This window comes from Stigmatopora nigra, chromosome 19 (assembly GCF_051989575.1).
Source record: "Stigmatopora nigra isolate UIUO_SnigA chromosome 19, RoL_Snig_1.1, whole genome shotgun sequence".
NCBI lineage: Eukaryota > Metazoa > Chordata > Actinopteri > Syngnathiformes > Syngnathidae > Stigmatopora > Stigmatopora nigra.
This window is the reverse complement of record NC_135526.1, coordinates 3,513,247-3,533,644: the sequence shown is the minus strand read 5'-3', so window position 1 is coordinate 3,533,644 and position 20,398 is coordinate 3,513,247. Positions and strand designations below refer to the sequence as shown.

Below are 20,398 nucleotides of genomic sequence, written 5' to 3'. Positions count from 1 at the left end.
ATTTGCATCCCACTGAGAATTTAGTTAGTGTGTGATAAATACTACTGCCCAAAAAAGAAAATTCACTTCAGTTCAACATAATGAGAAAGACAAAATATGTTATTGAGTGGAAATAGATTAATGAAATGGAATGGTGACCAGTATAGATGAATACATGAATGATTGTTAGGAGTATTACCAACTTAATTTTGTGTAAAGTTTCCTACCATTTTCATTAATGAACTGAAAGGTTCTGCCACTGTCCTCTGCTGGTGAAACCTTGAATATAAATGGAGAATTGAAACAAACAACAAGACATACTACATGAGCATTAAATTTTGCTTTTTGCCAGATTTTTTCCACACAAAAACAAAAGAACTTTGCACTAAATTATTAAGATTTTTTTGTGTGTGGGGATAATAAAATAATAGAAAGTGTTAACTTTCATGTGCAATACATTTGTACACTTCACAACCTCTATTTAAGACTGAGAGCCCCTAGCATGATTTTTGTATAGAATACATATATATTTCTTTTTAATAAACTAGCATTACCCAGTGGCTTTACAATGGTTGAGATCTGAGAATATTGCATCTTTAGAATGGTTTTCTAGATTGTTTTTCTACTTGTCAATATGATCATTAAATTACCAATACCAAGTAAGCTTTACAAAACCTCCAAAATGATGTAAAAAATAATAATAAATTTAAAAAAAACTACCAAAACTTGTGCAACTAATGGCAATTAGACAAAAGTCATATTGTGAGAGTCATTTGTGATGACAACACACATTTTTAAGGTAGCTGTGCAATGTTAAAGGTCGAGAAGGTTAGATTTAAAGTTGGAAAAATGTAAAACTATATATTTCTAATGTCTGGCATGAATGCCGCAAACGTTGCGAGATTCAATAAAATTTCTCAATGAGATGATTACATTCCAGCATTTTACTTTATTCATTTAAGCACAACGGATTATGGGTCAGTAAAGTGAAATGTGACAAATGATTTCTTTTTGCTTTTGTAAGTGTAAAAGAAAACGAAAATATCAGTATGACAACAACTTAAGATAATTAAAATAAAAAATATATATATTCAACATCAGGTTCCAGTGGGTGGTATAGAAACTGAATTGGATCCATATAAAAATAATAATATTAAGAGCTAAATATTTGGTGAAGGGGAAATGTTAGGGTAAAGCCAGTGTGACATTTACTGAAATGAAATAGGATAAAAGCAACCCGTTTCCATCTTTAAAACCAAAAATCTGTTCTTCAGTATCAACAATGATTTTGTGCTTCTTAAAATGATCATTTCTCTGGCAGAAAAATTGTTCCTGTAGCCTTTCGAATATATTTCTTGTCACAGTGTATACGCAGAGGGGGGGGGGGGGGGGGCAAAGCTACAGTTTCCCGTTATCTGCACATTCCTGAGCTTATCAATGTGCATTTCAATATATTTGCCATTGGGAATGATCATACAAATGTGTGTGTTCTTTAGTCTTGCATTAGCATTTGCCTCCAGTCGAAGCTGTGATTGGGTCCATGTGTTAAAGGCAGGATGGGGGGGTCAACCAGCTGCCACACCCCCGTCTCACCCATTTCTTCACAAGCACAAAATCCCAAATAGGGAATCTGCAGAAATGAAAAGAGCAGATGCGCACCTCTGTGTAATTGACTGAAAACAGTAAGACATCTGTGTGATGTGATGTGCATCTGGCCGACCTTTCGCACAACTTGGACAAAGTCCTTGGAGTTTTGTGGGCTGAGTCCTTGTATCTGACGAGTGCAGGCCTCCAGGGAGGAAGCATGGGCCACAATCAGGACCTTGTTTCCTGTGTGAAAGAGGTAAAAAGAATAACCATATCCACCAGATGCTACCAATACTCGGTTTGTAAATGTATGTATATGCAACATTTAGCACTGATGTTAAGGATGACGATGATGAAAAAGAGTGGCACAGTTCGTACCAGTTGTAAAGTGGAAACATGACAATTTGGTATTAATATAAAAAAGCACAAGTCCACTCTACCCATATTCTTGCACTCTGACAGGATTTCACGAGTCACTTGGAAGCTTCGACTGATGTAAGTGTCGTAGGACTCGGAAGCCACTAGCTTGTTGATGGGAAAATGAGGACTATAGTAACAAGGGAAATGCAGATGTTAAAAAAAATGACAGTTAATAGTGTATTTAAGACAGAAAACAGGCTCTTTCTTTACCTGTAAGTTGTATCCACACTCAGATTAGCAGCAGTCAGCTCTGTTGGGGGAATCCAAGTGGGTAAACAGGTGCCTGAAACCCACTTGGTCCATTCAAAAAGTCCTGGCTCCACACGAATTTTTGTTTTTCCCTCCTGTTGCAGACCTGAAAGAGAAAAACACTGTAGGTTCCATGTCTACTAATGCATTGCATTGCTTAGTTGTGAGTACATTTGTATGTCTGTTACTCAAAACAAAAACAACACATTTGTGCAATAGCAACAGTTTTGCAACTCTCAGAATGGATCACAAGCTCTTATAATAACCTTCTACTGTGTTGTATTCGACATCATTCAATTTAATTTAACACAATTATAATAATACATCATATGTTAAAGAAAAAGGCTAATTATTAGAATGTTTCTCCTACCCTGCAGAATGTGCTGAGCAGTCTGGACACACCGAAGTGAAGGAGAGCAGTAAACAAAGTCTATTGGCGTGTGGCTTTCCAACAAGGCTTCACCTGAAATGAACCACAAGACAGTAGGATGAAATATTTAGGAACGAATATTGTCCAGTTTTCTTTTACTTTGATGTCAAAAGATAACCGACCTACAAGACGTGCTTGGGAGGAGCCAAACACAGTAATTGGACAATCTTTATCATAGTCCCAGTGACCACCGCTTCTGTTTGGCAGGCTTGATGGCATGTTGAGATTTGAGCGAATGTATCGGCCTGCGCTCCGAAAAAAAAATGAAGGTTTGTGGTCAAGAGTATTATTGAGAAGCCAAGCAACGGAGTTACGTCTTCCCTCTGCGTACAAACCTTTGGCGTCAAAGCACTGAGTGACCCAATGTTTTCCAAACACAACATCCATCCTCTCCCCGTGTCGACATACAAACAATCGCATCTTGGATGTAGAGGACTGACCGGCTGGCCGCGTCACCTAAAATAAGGCCAAGGGAGACCATTTAATCTTTAACTTAATCCTAACAAGTGATAAATATCCATTAGGATCCATAATAGAGTTAAAATTCCACTCCTAGAAGACACCACATGTTGGAGAATGTGGGATTTTTTTTGTATTCATCCAGAAAAACAAATTGAGAGCATTAATGTAGACTCTGTTGACTCACATTTTCTATTAAACAATGGTTTATAATATGCCCTTAATATGTCCACAAGGATACTGTTTATATTGCATTGAAAGAAAAGTGATGAATTTCCCCAATATCACAACAGAATGCACGTTAATGAGACTTATAGAATCTAAACCTTGAAGTGAGTCGACATTGTTCACAACATGGTCAAATAATACAATATTGTTTGTACCTGCATGGGAGGACAGGGGCCAGCAAGGCTGGGAGCATCCACCAGACTCTCAAGCAGACTGTCAGTGTGCTGCTCATCAAACAGTAACCCACTCATGGTGCTCCCAGCATGAGATGGAGAGGTGTAGTTGAGAATAGAATGAGACCTAAAGGAAAAAATAATAATATAAATTAAAAAAAAAAAAAAAACACTTAAGATTCATGCAGGACTATGGAAGCTTTTTGCATTCACTTTGAAAATAGCCCAATTTCCAATGTATTTCTTTTCCATTATCCGTCCCAAGGTAGACAAGACTTGTGCAGCGCACTTGTTTTTACCCGTGAATGACCCATGTGTCCGATTCATCTGCACGGTTGACGTAGTTTTCAGGCAGCAAGCCAGACAACCCCGTGCCCAGGGACGTTCCGTAGACCCAGCCCTCGCTGGCGTTACTTTGCTCCATAGGTGACATGAAGATGAAATCTCCAATCACCAGCTCAAGCTCGTCATCGTTTTGAGGCACATAAGGGTACATCACTTGCAGTGTCTAAAAGAGATAGACATATAGCATTTACTCAATGCTCAAGGTCAGATACATTAGACTGAAATCTTTTAAAACAAGTGAAATGTGTTGGCTAAGCGTTGGCTAAAAACATTTTTGACGGGAAACGAGTGTCACGAGAAGAGCTGTCGTCGAATCAAAGGCTGCACATTTTTTTCAAGGTTCCTCTCATGAAAAAGATCCATATCGATCTGGGTATAATATACATGTAGCCCTACCTCATGATTAGCAAAGCGAATATCCCGAGAGAAGAGCACTGCCAACCAGTCACAGCCTGATGAAACGTCCACATTTTTGGCCAGTTTTTCCAGAACTGGAAGATGACTGCCTTGGAATTGGTATGCCAATGTAACATGCAGTTGCTTCTTATGGTGCTCAACATGCACATCTGGACACAGAGAAATGAGCACAATGATGACATTACGGAAACTTGCTTTTCATTATGATGCTGACTACAGACATGTATTTATATAAACCTGCTTTAGTTTCAGCTTCATTGGCAAAATCAGCTGCGAAACCCTTCAGCACTTCTGCTACTTGCTCTTCCACAAAAAGGCCAATAAAGGTAGAGGAAGTGTACAACTCTAGAGGAAGCGGCATGGGAATCCGTCCTTTCCACTTTGCCACAGTGCTTTGGAGGACATCAGCCAGAGCCTCCACTTTCCCATCGGCACACTGGCGAAAAAGAAAAAAACAACTCATCGAATTAATACTTTTCTTAATTGATTGAATTGGTTGTTTGCACTGCTTATATTGTTAGAGATGGTTAGAAGTTGTGTTAAAAATCAACTAGATTTGCTAATGGGAATTCCAATAAATGATTCAACCAATATTCATCCAAATATAAAAGGTACATTGCATTATAACACACACTGCTGGCTTATGACAAAAAAATGTCAAGCCTTTTAGTTACGCCCTATAGTGCAGAAAATATGGTAACTTGTGATAACTTAGCATTGTTTTGCATTTCACATCATTGTCTGTAACGTGTATTTAATGTGTTTTTTGTTTCTTTTAAGAGAGTGTTGAAAAAGGAATTAGTAGTTTTCTTCAATTATACCAAAATGTTTATACAATGGTGATGCAGGACTTGATTTTGAGGTTAAAAAAGGTGTAAAAGTTATAACCAAAGACATAGTAGACATAAAATTAAGACTTACCATAAAAAACTGGCAGAGGGTGATGTGGGGGAAGATGTTGTGTGCCTTGTTTTTTCCGCACGAGAGGCGAGATTGCTGCCAGAAGAGCGAGAGCTGCTGAAGCAGTGGACCGCTGGGTCGCAGATACAACACATACTCCCTGGGCAGTGGGTCATCTAGGAAAGGGTCATCCACATGGGAAAATAGCCTGGACACAAGATTTAAAATGTCACCTGCGTGTCAAAAGGAGGCTTAAAATAAAGGGAAATAATGAATTATTTAGAATTAATTCATTTCTCACCAGTCACAAGCTGCCTGAACGTTTTTCCCTCCTGTCGAAACCAAAGCTTTTAAGCTGCAAAGATGACAAGATGAGAAAAAAAAATCAGTCAAAATAAATAATAATGATAAAATAATTCATCCATACTAAGAGTCATTTTACTGGTGTTCCAAAAAAAGCACACTGAATTGGGAAAAAAAATAGAGAAAATGTTCTTGGTTGGTTAATAATGCTGATTTTCTCTTTTGAGTGTTTATATGTCAACAAATAGAACAAAAACGATTCCAAACAAGCAATAATAGATATTATTCTACCTCATTCATTTACTTTCTTGCAATGACTGTGTGGCTTTTGTTCAGATTCAGAGGTTATTTGCACACATTTCGTGGTGGTTATATGAAAAGTACACTCTTTTCACTCCGTTACATAATAAAACCTCCACACATATCAAGTGCTTAGCATAGATACTGTTTCTAACTGGTTTGAATAGATACGGACAGTCCCTATTGTTCTATTGGGATGGAAGTCAACTGAAAACACTAGTGCATTATTTTCCAATGAATTTGTTCGTTTGCATTGTGACACTTCTGCAGTCCCATTCAATACGTGCTTTTATTTTTGGGGGCCAACTGAAACTGTCCTCAATTCACTGGGGTATCGACCCCAGGACAGTGTGCACTATTTCCCAAATTCAGTTTCAATTCCAATGCTGTAGCGATTACAACCAAAGTTGTAGGGAAGGGATGAGCTATTGTTTAACCCGATGCGAATGTAGTTCAACTTCCAAAGCTGACGTACCCACACATCACTGATTATGTTTTAGCTCTTGAGAATCCCATCTGCCATTTAATCCCTTTAGATACTTTTTGCCCCGAGATGAATGGTTTACTTTTATCTGCTCCACAAAATACAAGCAGCCATGGAACGAACTACTGTCCTAAATAGCTATGTACACCAAAGGCTTTTCCTTTGCCTCCAGCAAAAAAATCACCATGTTATTTATAAACAGCATTTCCTGTTCAGAGCTTAGAAGAAATTGGTTTGCGAAAAATACCTCTTGATGATGTTTATCTTCCATATAGAAGTGACCATTACCACATCATCAAAATTGTGGGTACTATGTCAGTTTCATATTCAACACACGTATACATTATATTCCCTGCTAATACTTTCAACAGTCTTCACATAACATGACTAATGAAGTTCAACTGTGAAATGGCGCGGTAATTTATTGCAATATTGCTAAGGATGATAAACCAGAAATACAGAAATCTGGTGATCAAAACTAATTGTTTGTAATGAATTTTGCAACAGTGATAAGCACCAAAAGACCACTTCATGACTCATTTCAACAGGCAGATTAACATTTCCTGTTTACAAGGGAAACACCATCATTAACTGAGAGAAGAGTTCCACACACAAAAAAAAGGCATGCATGGATGACAAAGGTCAGAAAAACCCTTTAAATCCCACACTGTCTTTGGACTACAAAATATTGAATATAATGAACTTCGATCGCTAATAGTTTTCAATGTCGCAACATATACAAAGATACACAATATATAAAATTGTGTTTTTTTTCCAAGCAGTGATTTTCAGAGATCAATACCATTTTTTATACAATTAAAAATAATGCAATCAGTAAGTAAAAACTGTGACCAAATCCAAAACCCCAAATGTCGCTGTATAGTATCCTAAAACCGATACTGAGTAGTATTAGTTTGGAACAGCACGAAAAGCCAGTGTATCAATTTGAAAACTCTATTGCTGGCTGTTTTTACTCAATGACATCCCAAAGATGGGCCGCATAGGGCTGTTAACTTTTAAATGAGGAACGACTTCTTCCTATAAATGTGTTCTTAAAGCTTATTAGATATTGTCTAGAACTGATTGACTTTTCCTCGAAGCATTGTTTCATGAGCGAAGACAACGTTAGGTTTTAACAGAGTGTGTCAGAGACACCATAAAGGAAGTGAGTGGGACATTGTGTGGGTTAAGTGATGTCTTGTTTCACTTTGCACCTTTTTTTCTGGTATGATCAACCTTGTTTTGAACCCACATTAGTGAAATGTAAATAACAAATGTCTTGTTTTTCTGTGTATCGGTCCTTTAAGATATTTATTAGTTATTCAGCAAAATACTATAAAAGCCACACATGCAGTATTTGCCCATTCTGTTGGTGTGTGTGTGCTAGAAATTTAATTGCAACCTCCTCTTCTGCCGCCCCGAAACCACGATCTCAGAGAATGCTTAGGTCACAAGCCACTTCAGGAAATGGGCGAGTTCCGCTTAGCTGCCTTAAATCCAAGTTCAAATTTTGCATATGAAGAACGCCTGCATCAGAACGTACCTCATAACGTTATTATATTTACAGTTCAAACTAGAATTTGTTCTCATTAGGTTCACGGGGGTGCTGGAGTCAATCCCAGCTGTCTCCACACCAGAGGCAGGCGCCTTGAATAGGTGGCACATCGCAAGGCACACGAAGATGGATAACCCTGGACACTCACACCCATACCTAGGGACAATTTAGAGTGTCCAATCAACCAACCATGCATGATTTATTTTATTTTTTTGGAATGTGGGAGAAAACCGGAGTACCCGAAGGAAGCCCACACAGGCCCAGGGAGAACATGAAAACTCCACTCGGGTGGACCGATCCGGACTTGAACCTAGGACCCCAGAGCTGCGAGGCCAACGTACTAACCACTCACTCCACTAGACTGCCCCATGCTAAAAACATAGAATAAAATGTATCTCGAGTTGCTGCCTAATTGATTTGATTTTGAGTGTATCAAACCACTGTGCAAAAAGCATCAACTCTGCTTTCAATATTCAGAGACAATCCATTTGTCAGTCATGCATGAGGTTTGAGCATCATTACATAAGCTCCATATTCCATCCCCTTGTTTCCTGGCAACCCAACCTGCCCGCTTTCAAAAGTGAATGAGGAGCTTGATGGGGGATGAGTGCAACATTTGAGTCACACAGCATCTTCAAATCTAAAAGGTAAGGTCAAAATGCGCAGTACTAGAGAATATAGATATATATATGTACTCACGCCCTGGTTTTAGGAAAGCCCATTGACAGCAGCACATCCAGAGTTGACCCATGTTTGACGGTGCCCGCCCGGGTCTGGCGCTGTCTCCGCGGTGTCACTTTGGCGTAAAGTTCCTCTTTTGCAGCCATCGTTTACTGCTCCATCGGTAAGGACGGTCCTTTGACGTATTTAGTTACATTTAATGAAAACAAAACCATGTATAATGCATACCTCCAAAAAGGAAGGAAACAGCCTCATGGGGTTTAAATGAAGTGCAGCCAACCCTTAGATTTTCAGGCAGCATTTCTGATGGGACCATCACATACGGGGTCGACCATGATGAGTCCCCTCGACTGCTTGGGACAACCGTGGAATCGAGCCAGCGTCCCCGGCCACTGAGAGGAACATGGTCGGGCTCGCCTCTCGCATCCGGTCAGCTAGAGAAAGAAATCGGATGCATCTAAAAGGGTAAAGATCGCTCCTTCCACCAACGATTTGCCTCCCCTAGCGAGACGGCATTCGGAGTTAAATAGCGGATGGACTGGTGGAAATGACGGCAGAGATAAAGAACTAGAGCGCCATTACTTACATGAGTGTGAAGTGGCGTGATGCAGAGTCGATCAGGAGGCGGATGGTGGAAAGAGCGCTTCACACTTCCCGTCCAAGAAAAGGGGGGCGTGGTGCGCATGTGCAGTGAAAAGGAGTTTGCTTTTTGAAAATCATCAGTTGGGGAGAAAGCTTGATTTTACTTTAAATATAGTTCGTAATTGTGTGACATCAATCAAACTAATCGGAAAAAGAACAGTGGGGCACCTAGTCAAGAAGAAACAGACTTTATTTTTCAATAAATAAATGAGGGAATTATCTAGCATTTGGGACCTGTTGGCTCTTTCCACAAATGTACATATAGATAGATCTTAATGATATAATATAGTATCCTGGTAATTAAATTATTCAGAATTGTGATGACTTCAGTAGACTACACACAAACAATTTAAAAACAATTTATTTAGAATTTAGTTGCATTAATTGGTTATCTCGTCAGATTAAGCACTCATTAGTTCACTTCAAAAGACATTCAGGGTTCACCAAATAAATATTTAAAAACATTGTACAATTTTACTATACCTCATTTGAACCCTGTAAGCACGAGATTGTTGGTGAATTAAAAGTTTACAGCAGCCAGATGCCTTTACAAATGACTCATTTTATATTTGAAGATAAAATGTTAAGAGAATAACAAATCATAATGAATTTACACTCCTGTAGTTTACACAATTTCTGGAAGAAAATTGAGTGTTTTCTAAACAATATTAATCTAAAATAAATGTGTCAGTCACACAAAAACGTAATAAAAAGGGCCACATCTCACAAACAAAAAGAACGGAGAAAAATACTATATTTACATAAGGTTTGTAAAAATGTTTCTAAAGATAGAGCATTTGATTATACGTTATAAAAAAGTGTAAAATTGACATAAAACACACCAAAGGCACATTCTGAAAAAGTTCAAACCAGCAAGGGCTATCGCTTGTAGACTATACAACAAACGATGACTTCTGCTTGAATTCCCCCTAAACAAAACAAAGGAAAAACACAACATTATTTGAATATCAACTGTACAATTAATGAACTGTTCTCCAAACAAAAATTGGTATCATACATCATCATCTTCACCACCATACATTGAAGATGGCTGGTAGACCACCGTTTTTGGTTTGCTGCAAGACAAATTTAAAAACAAAACAATTTTAAAATTCAGAAGCTTAGAAAGGAGATGGACAAACCAACTTAGATACTGCGGAAAAAAAATGTACTAATGTGACATCATAAATTGGACCAAATAAGCAAACCCTCTTACCTCTCCGTCATTCCTGTAATGAGAAGGAGAGAAGACAAATCAGAAATTGATCATCACCCCACCAAGAAAAGTGAAAAATCCGTGAAGTAGGGTCAGCCCAATTTAAAAAAAACATTAAAAAAATCTAAATAAAAAATACATTTCTCCAGTTCTGAGTCCTAGTAGCAAGAGTGGCTTCTGATTACGAGTGTGTGAATTTTCACATTATGAACTTAAAAAAAGACAGCTGGGTTAGGCTCCAGCAACCCCTGCAACCCTTTCAAGGATGGATGAAAAAAATAAAAAATAAATAAAAATTGCCCAGAAAAAACTGCAATGTAGTGAAGCATTGTTAACCGAAGCACTAAGTAGTAGCAAGGTGTCTCTGTACATCTTTGTGTCGACAAATTCATCTTTAAGAATAAATGTACTCTTCTGCAAATGATAAGTGTTGTATTCATTCCTCCAAACAGTTTTTTACAACCTTAGCATCAGTGAAAACAAGAAGGAAGGGAGTGATGAACTGTAATTGTCTACAAAAGGTAGCATGTATTAATACTCACGGGGAAGATATCCTTTCTTGTGAGCGTACCAAAGTCCCAGAGCCAGCAGCACAAGCAATACAAGAGCCACAATTACCCCAGCGGCAATGCCTCCTGTATTAACGTCACCTACAAAAAAAAGTGCCATTAAATTTGAATGCTCTTCTATTATTTATCATTAAGCTGATTCATATCACTGAATGGCATTCATTGTATGTGTATATTTTTTCATTGAAGTCTAGTTACTTTCCAGGAAATATGATATTTACAAATTATAAAACATTTTATTGTCAATGTAATTAAGTAATAATGTCTTTGTCCCTAAATACCTAATTGGAATAGGGCTTAAAAGTAATTCAAGGCAAGGAAACTGCATAATTTGTATTTACCGACTTCCATTCTCACAGCTCTACAGCGCTTAGGTGGGCCAGCGCTGTTAAAAGCTTCACAGAAATACTCAGCTGTATCCATCTTTTTGACAGAGGGAAACTCCTAAAGAAAACATAAGGTATGTGTGAATAATTAGCTGAAAAGAGCTCCTGCATTCATAAAAAAATAATACTAAATAAAAACAAGACACTGGCTATAAATTTAGAAAAAAAAAACAAGAGTAAAAAGCTGTATCCTACCAGGTGGCCATTTGCAGAGTTCAGCAAATATGTACTATTCTGGAAACCAGAAACCTTGCTAGGCTCAGGTGGCAAAAGGATGTTGTTTCGGTACCACTTGTATTGGGGAGGAGGGGAGCCATCTTTATCATGGCAGGACAGAATGACCTTTTTACCCGTTGTTGCCGAGATGGGGATACGGCATAGGGGTGGCGACGGAGCCACTGTGGATAAAAACAGAAATGTGTTTAAATGGCAAAATTAAAAAAAAAGGCAGACTCAAAAATAAATAACTAAAGAGTTAAAATAAAATGAGAACACGTAATAAAAATGACTTGAAATATTTACCGAGAACTGTAAGTTTCACCCTGGCCTCCCCAAACTGGCTATTGACACCAGACACCTCACAGTCATACACTCCGTTATCCCGACGGGTCACTTCCTTAAATCTTACATTGCTGCCATGCATGGTCACGCGGTTGGCATATGGGCCTGGGAAAGAAATTGTGTATGAATTGCCACACCGAATGTACGTCACTATCAGCTTGCTATTGAACATGCTACTTGGTTAATGTTTAACAGTCGTGGGTTACTGCTGATAGGGTTTAGTAGCAAAGTTGAGGATGTAACTGTCTTTTGGGAAAAAAAACGAAATACTGGCTATGAAAGGAAAACTCCATTTTATAAATAAAAGTAACAAATTATCAATGTATCTAACTGCAAATAGCTTACCTGTGGGTTTCCCGTCATAATAGACATATTTCTGTGACCCTGTAAGGTCTTTAAACTTCCACTCTACTCTGGGATTTGAGCCAAAGTCCCCAGAATAGGAACAAGTCAGATCAACTCCTGTAATAGTGCATAGCATAAAAAAATGTAAATGTATATTTTCATGATATATACAATTTGTAATTGAAGAATTGTAACAAACCACAGAAAGTAAAAGAACAAAAAGGCAGATATGTTATTGTGTCACAACACTTTTGTCGTGAATCATTAGAAAGCTTAACAACTGGCTACAATAACAACTTGTTTCCATTATTAGACCAATAAGAGGGAAAAAAGCACAGGTCAGCCATACGTTCTATTCCTCCAGAAAGATCGTTTAGGATGTACTCTGTCTCTCACCTTGATTTTCTGGGACTTGCACGTTTGCATTGGATGTTGTGACCGTAAAGCCACTTACAACTGTGGACAAAAACAAACAGAAATAAATGATTAATGATGTGACCGGCACAGAATATCAATTAATTAATTTATATATAAATGTGCTCGGCGGCATGAGTGGTTAGCGTTCAAATCCAGGTCGGTCCACCTTTGTGGAGTTTGCATGGTAACCCCAGACCTGCGTGGGTTTTTTCGGGGTATTCCGGTTTCCTCCCACATTCCCAAAAACATGCACAGTAGGCATATTGGACTATCTAAATTGCCTCTAGGTATGAGTAGGAGCGTGAATGGTTGTCTATCTCCTCGTACCCTGCGATTGGCTGGCCACCAATTCAGGGAGTCCCGCCGCATCTGGCCCAAAGTCAGCTGCGATAGGCTCCAGCACCCCCCACAACCTAAAGAGACTACCCACGCCTAGTGTTGTGACAAAACCATTCGGCAGCTATTTTTGGAATTCAGAACCAGTTTCGGGTTTAAATTGATAAGATTACCCGTTCCACAAACGATGTCCGAGTCTGAGATCTAGAATTAGGTCCACTGGTATTGTGCGCACAATCGCCTTAACTTCCCTAACACACCTGAATAGAAATGGAAGGAATCCATTTTGAAAAATAGATTTAACATTCATCACGACAAATGTCTCCGCTGTAATAGATTCGCTAGAACATACAGGCCGATTAAAAAATCAAATTTAAATGAGATCTGCGCGTTTAGGAAAGAGTTAGTCTCACAACTTACCTGTCGCGGCGCAAGGAAATAAGAGCACCGAAACCAACCAGCCGGAAATCATCTTTGTTTTGGCCACTCTTTCGTTTATTCCTCGACTCCCCCTGGCCGAAGAAAGTCACACGGGCAATACTGAAAAAGAACTAAAAAAAAGAGCCAAAAAAAGACAGTGGGTAAAGGCAGAAATCCAGCCGATTTTTTGCAAAACGCGCAGCCCAGTGAGACAGCTCAGTGAGATACAGATGACTGCGGCCGCTCGAAAGAGACTTCACCTGCGTTTAAATGATGTCATTTCCGGTATCAACGACGCGCAGGTGAGCAAGAACGAAGACGAACAACAGGTCTGACAACTACCAAATACCAATCCGATTGTTGGAATAAGCAATGTTAGCAAAACTGGGTTTATTTTTATTATTATTATTATTCAGGTTTTGATGGACGGACAGCACTTCATCTCAACTTATCTAATTTTCTGAACCGCTTTATCCTCATTAGGGTCACGGGGGGTGCTGGAGCCTATCCCAGCTGATTTTGGGCCAGAGGCGAGGCGGCACCCTGAATCGCTGGCCAGCCGATCGCAGGCCACAAGGAGACGGCCATGTATACTCACACCCAAACCTAGGGCCAATTCAGAGTGTCCAATCAGCCAACCATGCTTGTTTTTGGAATGTGGGAGGAATCCAATGACTTGGATTTGAACCCAGGGCCCCAGAGCTGTTAAAAGAATACGCGAGAGGAAAACAACATTTCTGTAAATAACCCTTTATTGTGCTAGTCGATGGACACAAAACAAACATGTGCTTTACATGTCGATGAAATATAAGAATAGCTCATTAACACTCTTACTCTAAATGATACATACTTTAAATATCCCATAGAAATTGTATTACTACCTAAATAAATGTCACCCATCTTTTCTTTGCATTATAAATTAAACGTAGATTTTTTCCCATAATCCTGATCTTGATTGCCTTTCTTCCTCTGCAGTTTGCATACGGTAATCTAAACAATTTGGCAGCTTTCATGCAAGTGCACTTATTCCTTTGTGCTTACCATGACAGCCATATTGCCAGCTATAAGAACATGTAAACATATTTGATACAACCAGAGATGACCTCCAGTATTATAAATATACCAGTACCCACCTATAGTGATTTATAGACATACTTTCTCATGCATGCATTTGACGCGATTATTGCTCTTTATTATAGTAAGTACTAATAATTGTTGGGCAGATGTCTTGCATCACTTGGTTAGGGAAAGCAGAGTCTGTCACTGGCAAGCTACGAATTACACATAAGATGGAACATAATCACTATAATGCTCCTTTTAAGTGTCAATACTACCGATTATATCACATTTCACTTGTGTATTCCTGAGATCGTGCTTGAACTCAGCTGAGGATACAGTAAATGCAGTTTTACACTTGCACACTAAGCCTAGATATACTGTATATTGCATCTGCATCCAGCTAAAACGCAGTCTTAGGCGTCGAGTGGGAAGCACCGGAGTATAAGGTACACTAGTTTGGACGCCACAGTCACAGCCAGTCAAGCGCAAACAGCAATGGAAGTGTCATCAAGGTCAACAGCGGGCCTCTGTAACTTTGTAACAGGACACTCAGAGCAGAACATGGGAGGAGGAGCTCTGAAATCAAAAAAAAGTGGAAGATTTTGAATGCCCTTTGTTCGAAATAGTCCAAAAAATGAAGAATGCAAGTACCGTACTTTTCTCCACCACCGAGGTTTTGGTCGCAGAGGTGGTTGAGTTGGCCAATTTGATGTTGCAGGTAAAATTTGACTTGCCGTTTGGAAGGTTTTTAAACAAAAGTCGACAGACATTGCCCGGGAAGATGCGAGCTTTAGCTCGGTGCTTGAAGGGGGCATGCTGCTCTTCATCTGGGTTGGTGGTGTCCAGGAGTCTTTCCCCTTGCGTGTACTTGCAAAACGCTTCGGGTGACTCAGCGGGAAGTGAATATTTGCAATCTAGTCTAACATGGTTCTCATCTATCGAGCAGTAGGATAATTGAATCACCTTTTGAGCTGAGGCGAAGCCTGAAACTTGAATACATACATAGCAGCACACAAAGGCCAATCGTCAATTAACCCAAACTTTCTCTTATTGGCAGAATCATATTTAGAAAATAAAAATGTTCATCATTTAAATGTCGATAATCTTACCAAACAAAAGAATTGTGGTAAGGAGAAACATTCTTGCAACTTTCCTGAAAAAATGAAGAAAAAAAGAAATTAAATGCATATCTGTGACACTTTTATGTTTTTGCAAACATTTCGAGTTTCTATAGCATACTTTTGAGTTTACTCAGGTAACCTCAGCTGCTTAAAAAGTAGATTAACAAGACGTCATCACTTATGTCCTGACCTGGTTTGACCAACCAATGCCACAATTTTAGACTGAATAAGTGCAGCGTAGTCTGACTCTTCATGCTGTGCAGTGAAGTGCTGGAAAGTTCATTGGAAAACTGCCAACATTGATGCATTCCTCTTCATAACCACACCTACACATGCTGATTATTTGTCAACTTCAAATTCATCACTTAGGTTTCGACTAACCAGTACATTGATAAGTTTGAATGCAAAATATCCTATCTCCCTATATTTACATAACAGCATTGAAAAGTCAAAAGATCATTATTCACAGTAAAAAAAATCTGTTGAATTACGGTCTTGGTGTTGTAAAATTCAATATTAACTCATAAGTACAATTCTGCAAGCAATAGCGTATATAAATCATCCTCACCTTGTCTGGTGCAGTTTTATTGCTCTCCTCAGTGCTCTGCAGTGATGCCAGGGGTTGTTACAGTAGAGGTCGGATCCGAGAAGAAACACAGGCGAGAGGAAGGGAGAGGGACGGTAAGGGAGGGGGAGAAAGGGCTGCTCCACTTCAGTTAAGAGACATTTATCAACATTACATCGGCATTACTATTGATTTTTTTTCCTCCCCACACCATTTTTTAACAGAGGACAGAAGTTGATCAGCTGACACATTTCATTAGTTACTCTCTAGAAAAGTACAGCAAGTCCATATGTATATATATATATATATATATATATATATATATATATATATATATATATATATATATATATATATATATATATATATATATATATATATATATATATATATATATATATATATATATACACAAGTATTTATTTGAATGTACAGTTTTCCATTGCGCATAAGGCATATCAAATGATTTTTTTAATCTACATGGCCTCAAAACAACACAACATTGATTTCCTGATTTACCTTACCACCATATCTCTTGAATTTGATAGAATTTAACCTAGTTTCTTGGTGATTGACATCTGCTATGTAGATATTTGTCTTTTGAGCAATGAAATTGAGAATTTTGAGAAAATGATGAAAATAGCATGCAAGGTGTCATTGCCATCACGACGGTTGACAAGGGCGGCGTGTAAACCATCGCAATAACCCAATGTGAGTTTAACGAACTGCATATTTTTCGAGGGTGTGGCCACTGAAACAACTGCCAGTGTCCGAATGGATGTTTTTAAACATTGAGGACATTACCCTGAATACTAAACTGACTGTATCCTCTGTAGCCCATTCTGTGCACATTGCTCATCTGTCTTTTCAAGGACATTTGCTGAACACCTCCCTTGCAAAGTAGTCTCTGGGGACATTGGCAGCAGCCTTGCAGCCTCTCAAAGACAAACGCTAGTAGGAGCTAATTAAAGCTGCGCGGCCATGTATTTTACAATGTCATTTTTTGATCCTGTTAATTGATGTAACTCCTCAGCAGTCACATTTGAAGTGGCTTTTTATCGATTTAAGAATGACTAGTTATGAAATGTTCTTAAACTTTGTAACCTGTGTATTATTTTTAATTTTGTTATTGTCTTCACAATGGTAATCTTTATATATTTGCTATTTAGGTTAGGTTATAATTTTATTGCAACCCGTATTCGGCTAGACAGTTGGATTGCAAAGGTCAGTTGGTTTATAAAATGGGCAGTTGAAGATTGTGGTCATGTCATCTGGCACCAACAGTCGTTAATAGTGTGTTGGACTTCTGAACTGAGGTGATCATCCCCTGACTTATTGGCTTGCTGCAGGAGTAGTGAGTCGCAACAAAGTTTCAATGGTCTGGTCCAAACCACAATAAAAGGCCTCTAAGTCCACAGTGTTACTTATTTCATTTATCCAGCAGAGGGAACTCGTGTATAACTGCGGCATTGCTCCAGTGTGAATCTACTCACTACTACTATACGTTTATTTTGTTATATTTTATCTCTAAACACATAGTTGTATTGACACAAATGCATTTGTAAAGAAAATCAAGTATAACCACAATATATACCTTTTTGTTCCATTTTATTCTATTTTTTTCTGTCTTTAGTACTCAAAGTTGCAGTAGTGCGTGTGCACCCTAGTGTTTGTATTGCAGCGCTTGACGTCGAGCTCGCTCGCCTGCAGCGAAACATCACGTCGGCCAAGCAGGTAAGTCCTTCATTTTGTACCTGGGTTGCATATTCGGGCTTCATCGTCTTGCAAATTGCTGGGGGGTGCAGCAGTCTCAACCTGCGTTGAAGCAGAGATGGGATAGAGCGGTGCAGTTTGCTGCAGTGCAAAGTCACTGCATGGGCGTCGTCACAACTGCAGCCTGCACTGACCCACTATTTTTTGCTGCTGAGGGATACTTCCAATACCCTCTGGATTCCAATGCCACCTTGTGTTGGGTTTTATTTTTTAATGCTTTTTTCAGGCATGCACTTCTCATGAGGTCCCATGTCGCACTTTGTCAGCAGGTGATGATAAAGTGCTGTGAACTTCACAGTGTGAAGGTTATTCAAGTGTTCCGGATTGCAGTATTGTCGACTGCATACGAATGGCGTGTCACTTGCTCACCACATTATGTCTACTCTTGGCCCAGATCATAATAACGCACCAAATTCACAGTAAGTGATTTTATTTTAATTTAACTGAGGCTGGATGGTTGTTTTAAAATGTTGTGAATAATAGCCATTATATGTATTCAAACAGTAAAAAAAAACAATGACAGGGTTGGAAGATTGTATCATGCATGACTCAGATTATAAAAAAATAGTGATGTCATTATCTTTAATCAAAGTATAATCAATCATTAATGTAGTATTTGTATTCTACAAGCGTATTTATTCAGTCACAGTGTTTGAATGCTTGCTAAGGACTGAAATCATTTGTTATTATAGTGACATAATTAGCAGGAATCTGAGAAAATATTGTATCTGATTGTAAATATGTTTCCCTTTGCACAATTCTTCACACAAGAAATGAACATCCTTATTCTTTGTTTCTTTTTTAGTGAGTTCCTTTTACACGTTTCTTTTCCCTCCACGTGGGCCTCAGATGTTTCCATGCCTGACTTATTTGGAGAGAAACATCAGGGTAGACTGTGAGTTCCCAGTCAACGATGAGATACCGGGTCCCTACTGTGAGTATCGTCAAGATAGCAGACTGGTGGGCAGTACTTACCCCAACGCCGTCATCTATGTGTCCATCGAGGACCGCCGGAGGAGTAACGTCAGCCTGTTCGCCCCAAATGTGTGTCGCCTCACCTGGGCGCCCATGGCCGATGAAAAGCCTTACACATACACTTGCAGGGTTTACCAAGGCACCGGTTGGAAGGAGAACAGCATGGCTGTCCATCACCGTGAGTCAGTCTCCTATATTTTATTGCAGCACCACCCTGCATGCCAAGAGTGTCAAACATGAAATAATGTTTGTCTTTCTTTTCAGGGATTATTCCAATTTGCTCAGCAATTAGCGTGATGTTTAAATCAGCGCCATGGCTTTTGTCAATTCTGATATCACTTCCAGTGGCAGTGGGTCTTCTAAATCCATGAACAATTCTTCATCACCACACAACAGATTTACAGATTCTGTCTCATATTTGTGGCTAGTAGAATATTTTAAAAAGATGGTAAAATGCATCACCAGAGCCTTATAGAACCAAATTTGCACATATTACCCCCTCCCTAATTTTTCAAAGCTTATTTTTGCTCAGGAAACACCGAAAATGTGTTTCATTTTCCCCATTGTACAGATGAAAGGATTATTTAAAAACCAAAAACAAGAATCTGCTTTGATTCGAAAGTAAGTGTCACGTTAATCTCTCTCAATCAACGTTGGACTACAATAACAGTATCTTAATGGATGTTTACATTCATTACAGGCTAAATAGACATGACAAGAATGCAAAAAAATGTTGAATTTAGTCCAGGATTACTGAAAAATAGGTTTTTATTCTCAATGGTACTTTCCTGCCTAAAAGAAATAGTTCAATTAAAAATGAGAATAAAATATTAAGGCATTGAAAAGTCTTGTAATGTTTTAACACCATTATAATCTCTTTCTCCAATGCTATTTAATTAGGTAAACAAGTTTCACAATTGCTTGAAAATCTTACACACTTTTTTTGAAAGTTGTAGCCTTATATTCTTTTATTTTATTTTAAATTGTACTCTATGGGCTCTATGCTGTGAGCAGTATTTACACAAAAACACTTTCTATGAAAATTCTGCATGTATCTTTTCCCTGAAAACAGCTTCATTGAACTATATGATGATACCAGATGTATACTAAATGCTATAACCATGTTAAAGCAATAAAGGTGTCAATACACATGTGGGTCTTGTTTTTCTATTCAGATAGAATTAGAGATACTGTGATACTGTGATGGTCATTTTTAAAGGTCAGCAAGGTGAACGCTTGTTAGAATGATTGATATCTTCAAGCATTATTAATATCTTCAAGAATTGTTAATATCTTGCTTCACTTCATTTGATCCAGGTGAATGATCATCATGCATTGGATTTACAATGGTAACATGAGAACATTTCAATTGTGTTTTCCTAAAAGCCAAAAGATGGCGACAAATTTCTATATTTAGACTACGTGGTAGCCTGCCTGAAACTAGTACATTTAAACATTAAACTGTAGCTACGTAGATGGCAATTCGCTATTTTGAGTTGTGCT

The 20,398-nt window shown here is 38.5% G+C and overlaps 4 protein-coding genes across 7 annotated transcripts; 1 reads left to right on the top strand and 3 right to left on the bottom strand.

Moving 5' to 3' along the window:
- Positions 1-908: 908 nt before the first annotated feature.
- On the bottom strand, positions 909-9,187 carry ubash3ba (ubiquitin associated and SH3 domain containing Ba). Of its 3 annotated transcripts, none has more exons than XM_077740764.1 (16): positions 9,097-9,187; positions 8,739-8,944; positions 8,529-8,685; positions 5,489-5,542; positions 5,209-5,395; positions 4,525-4,723; positions 4,267-4,436; positions 3,825-4,033; positions 3,508-3,652; positions 3,001-3,121; positions 2,788-2,910; positions 2,606-2,698; positions 2,197-2,341; positions 2,007-2,113; positions 1,700-1,809; positions 909-1,609 (listed from the first exon to the last, which is right to left on the bottom strand). In XM_077740764.1, the coding sequence occupies exons 3-16, from the start codon at positions 8,654-8,656 to the stop codon at positions 1,472-1,474; spliced, it is 1,929 nt and encodes a 642-aa protein (XP_077596890.1). In that variant the 5' UTR covers positions 8,657-8,685; positions 8,739-8,944; positions 9,097-9,187; the 3' UTR covers positions 909-1,471. The 3 variants fall into 3 exon arrangements, with proteins under 3 accessions (XP_077596890.1, XP_077596893.1, XP_077596892.1); XM_077740767.1 differs by having other exon boundaries at positions 8,529-8,662; XM_077740766.1 differs by having other exon boundaries at positions 8,791-8,944.
- A 308-nt stretch (positions 9,188-9,495) lies between these two features.
- On the bottom strand, positions 9,496-13,673 carry f11r.1 (F11 receptor, tandem duplicate 1). Its single transcript, XM_077740768.1, has 10 exons — positions 13,403-13,673; positions 12,626-12,685; positions 12,230-12,346; positions 11,846-11,989; positions 11,519-11,721; positions 11,279-11,381; positions 10,911-11,018; positions 10,369-10,381; positions 10,171-10,228; positions 9,496-10,081 (listed from the first exon to the last, which is right to left on the bottom strand). The coding sequence occupies exons 1-10, from the start codon at positions 13,452-13,454 to the stop codon at positions 10,046-10,048; spliced, it is 894 nt and encodes a 297-aa protein (XP_077596894.1). The 5' UTR covers positions 13,455-13,673; the 3' UTR covers positions 9,496-10,045.
- A 463-nt stretch (positions 13,674-14,136) lies between these two features.
- thy1 (Thy-1 cell surface antigen) lies at positions 14,137-16,282 on the bottom strand. The gene is made up of 4 exons (XM_077740871.1): positions 16,151-16,282; positions 15,571-15,614; positions 15,118-15,450; positions 14,137-15,037 (listed from the first exon to the last, which is right to left on the bottom strand). The coding sequence occupies exons 2-4, from the start codon at positions 15,599-15,601 to the stop codon at positions 14,931-14,933; spliced, it is 471 nt and encodes a 156-aa protein (XP_077596997.1). The 5' UTR covers positions 15,602-15,614; positions 16,151-16,282; the 3' UTR covers positions 14,137-14,930.
- Positions 16,283-17,650: 1,368 nt separating this feature from the next.
- LOC144212701 (uncharacterized) lies at positions 17,651-20,046 on the top strand. 2 transcript variants are annotated; one of them, XM_077740787.1, is made up of 4 exons: positions 17,651-17,881; positions 18,187-18,339; positions 18,726-19,073; positions 19,160-20,046. In XM_077740787.1, exons 2-4 carry the CDS (start codon positions 18,270-18,272, stop codon positions 19,264-19,266), a joined length of 525 nt encoding a protein of 174 aa, XP_077596913.1. In that variant the 5' UTR covers positions 17,651-17,881; positions 18,187-18,269; the 3' UTR covers positions 19,267-20,046. The 2 variants fall into 2 exon arrangements, with proteins under 2 accessions (XP_077596913.1, XP_077596912.1); XM_077740786.1 differs by having other exon boundaries at positions 17,652-17,881; positions 18,190-18,339.
- Positions 20,047-20,398: the final 352 nt, after the last annotated feature.

Coding starts and splice junctions, on each gene's coding strand:
- f11r.1 (XM_077740768.1), bottom strand. CDS start 13,454: ATGATTTCCGGCTGGTTGGTTTCGGTGCTCTTATTTCCTTGCGCCGCG. Junction 11,722..11,845: donor GGTGAAACTTACAGTTCTCG/GTAAATATTTCA, acceptor TTTTATCCACAG/TGGCTCCGTCGCCACCCCTA. Junction 11,019..11,278: donor AGCTGTGAGAATGGAAGTCG/GTAAATACAAAT, acceptor TTTTTTTTGTAG/GTGACGTTAATACAGGAGGC.
- thy1 (XM_077740871.1), bottom strand. CDS start 15,601: ATGTTTCTCCTTACCACAATTCTTTTGTTTG. Junction 15,451..15,570: donor TACCACAATTCTTTTGTTTG/GTAAGATTATCG, acceptor TATGTATTCAAG/TTTCAGGCTTCGCCTCAGCT. Junction 15,038..15,117: donor AACCTCGGTGGTGGAGAAAA/GTACGGTACTTG, acceptor TTTTGATTTCAG/AGCTCCTCCTCCCATGTTCT.
- ubash3ba (XM_077740764.1), bottom strand. CDS start 8,656: ATGGCTGCAAAAGAGGAACTTTACGCCAAAGTGACACCGCGGAGACAG. Junction 2,911..3,000: donor TCAGTGCTTTGACGCCAAAG/GTTTGTACGCAG, acceptor TTCGGAGCGCAG/GCCGATACATTCGCTCAAAT. Junction 1,810..2,006: donor GTCAGAGTGCAAGAATATGG/GTAGAGTGGACT, acceptor TCTTTCACACAG/GAAACAAGGTCCTGATTGTG.
- LOC144212701 (XM_077740787.1), top strand. CDS start 18,270: ATGGCGTGTCACTTGCTCACCACATTATGTCTACTCTTGGCCCAGATC. Junction 18,340..18,725: donor AATAACGCACCAAATTCACA/GTAAGTGATTTT, acceptor TTTCTTTTTTAG/TGAGTTCCTTTTACACGTTT. Junction 19,074..19,159: donor CAGCATGGCTGTCCATCACC/GTGAGTCAGTCT, acceptor CTTTCTTTTCAG/GGATTATTCCAATTTGCTCA.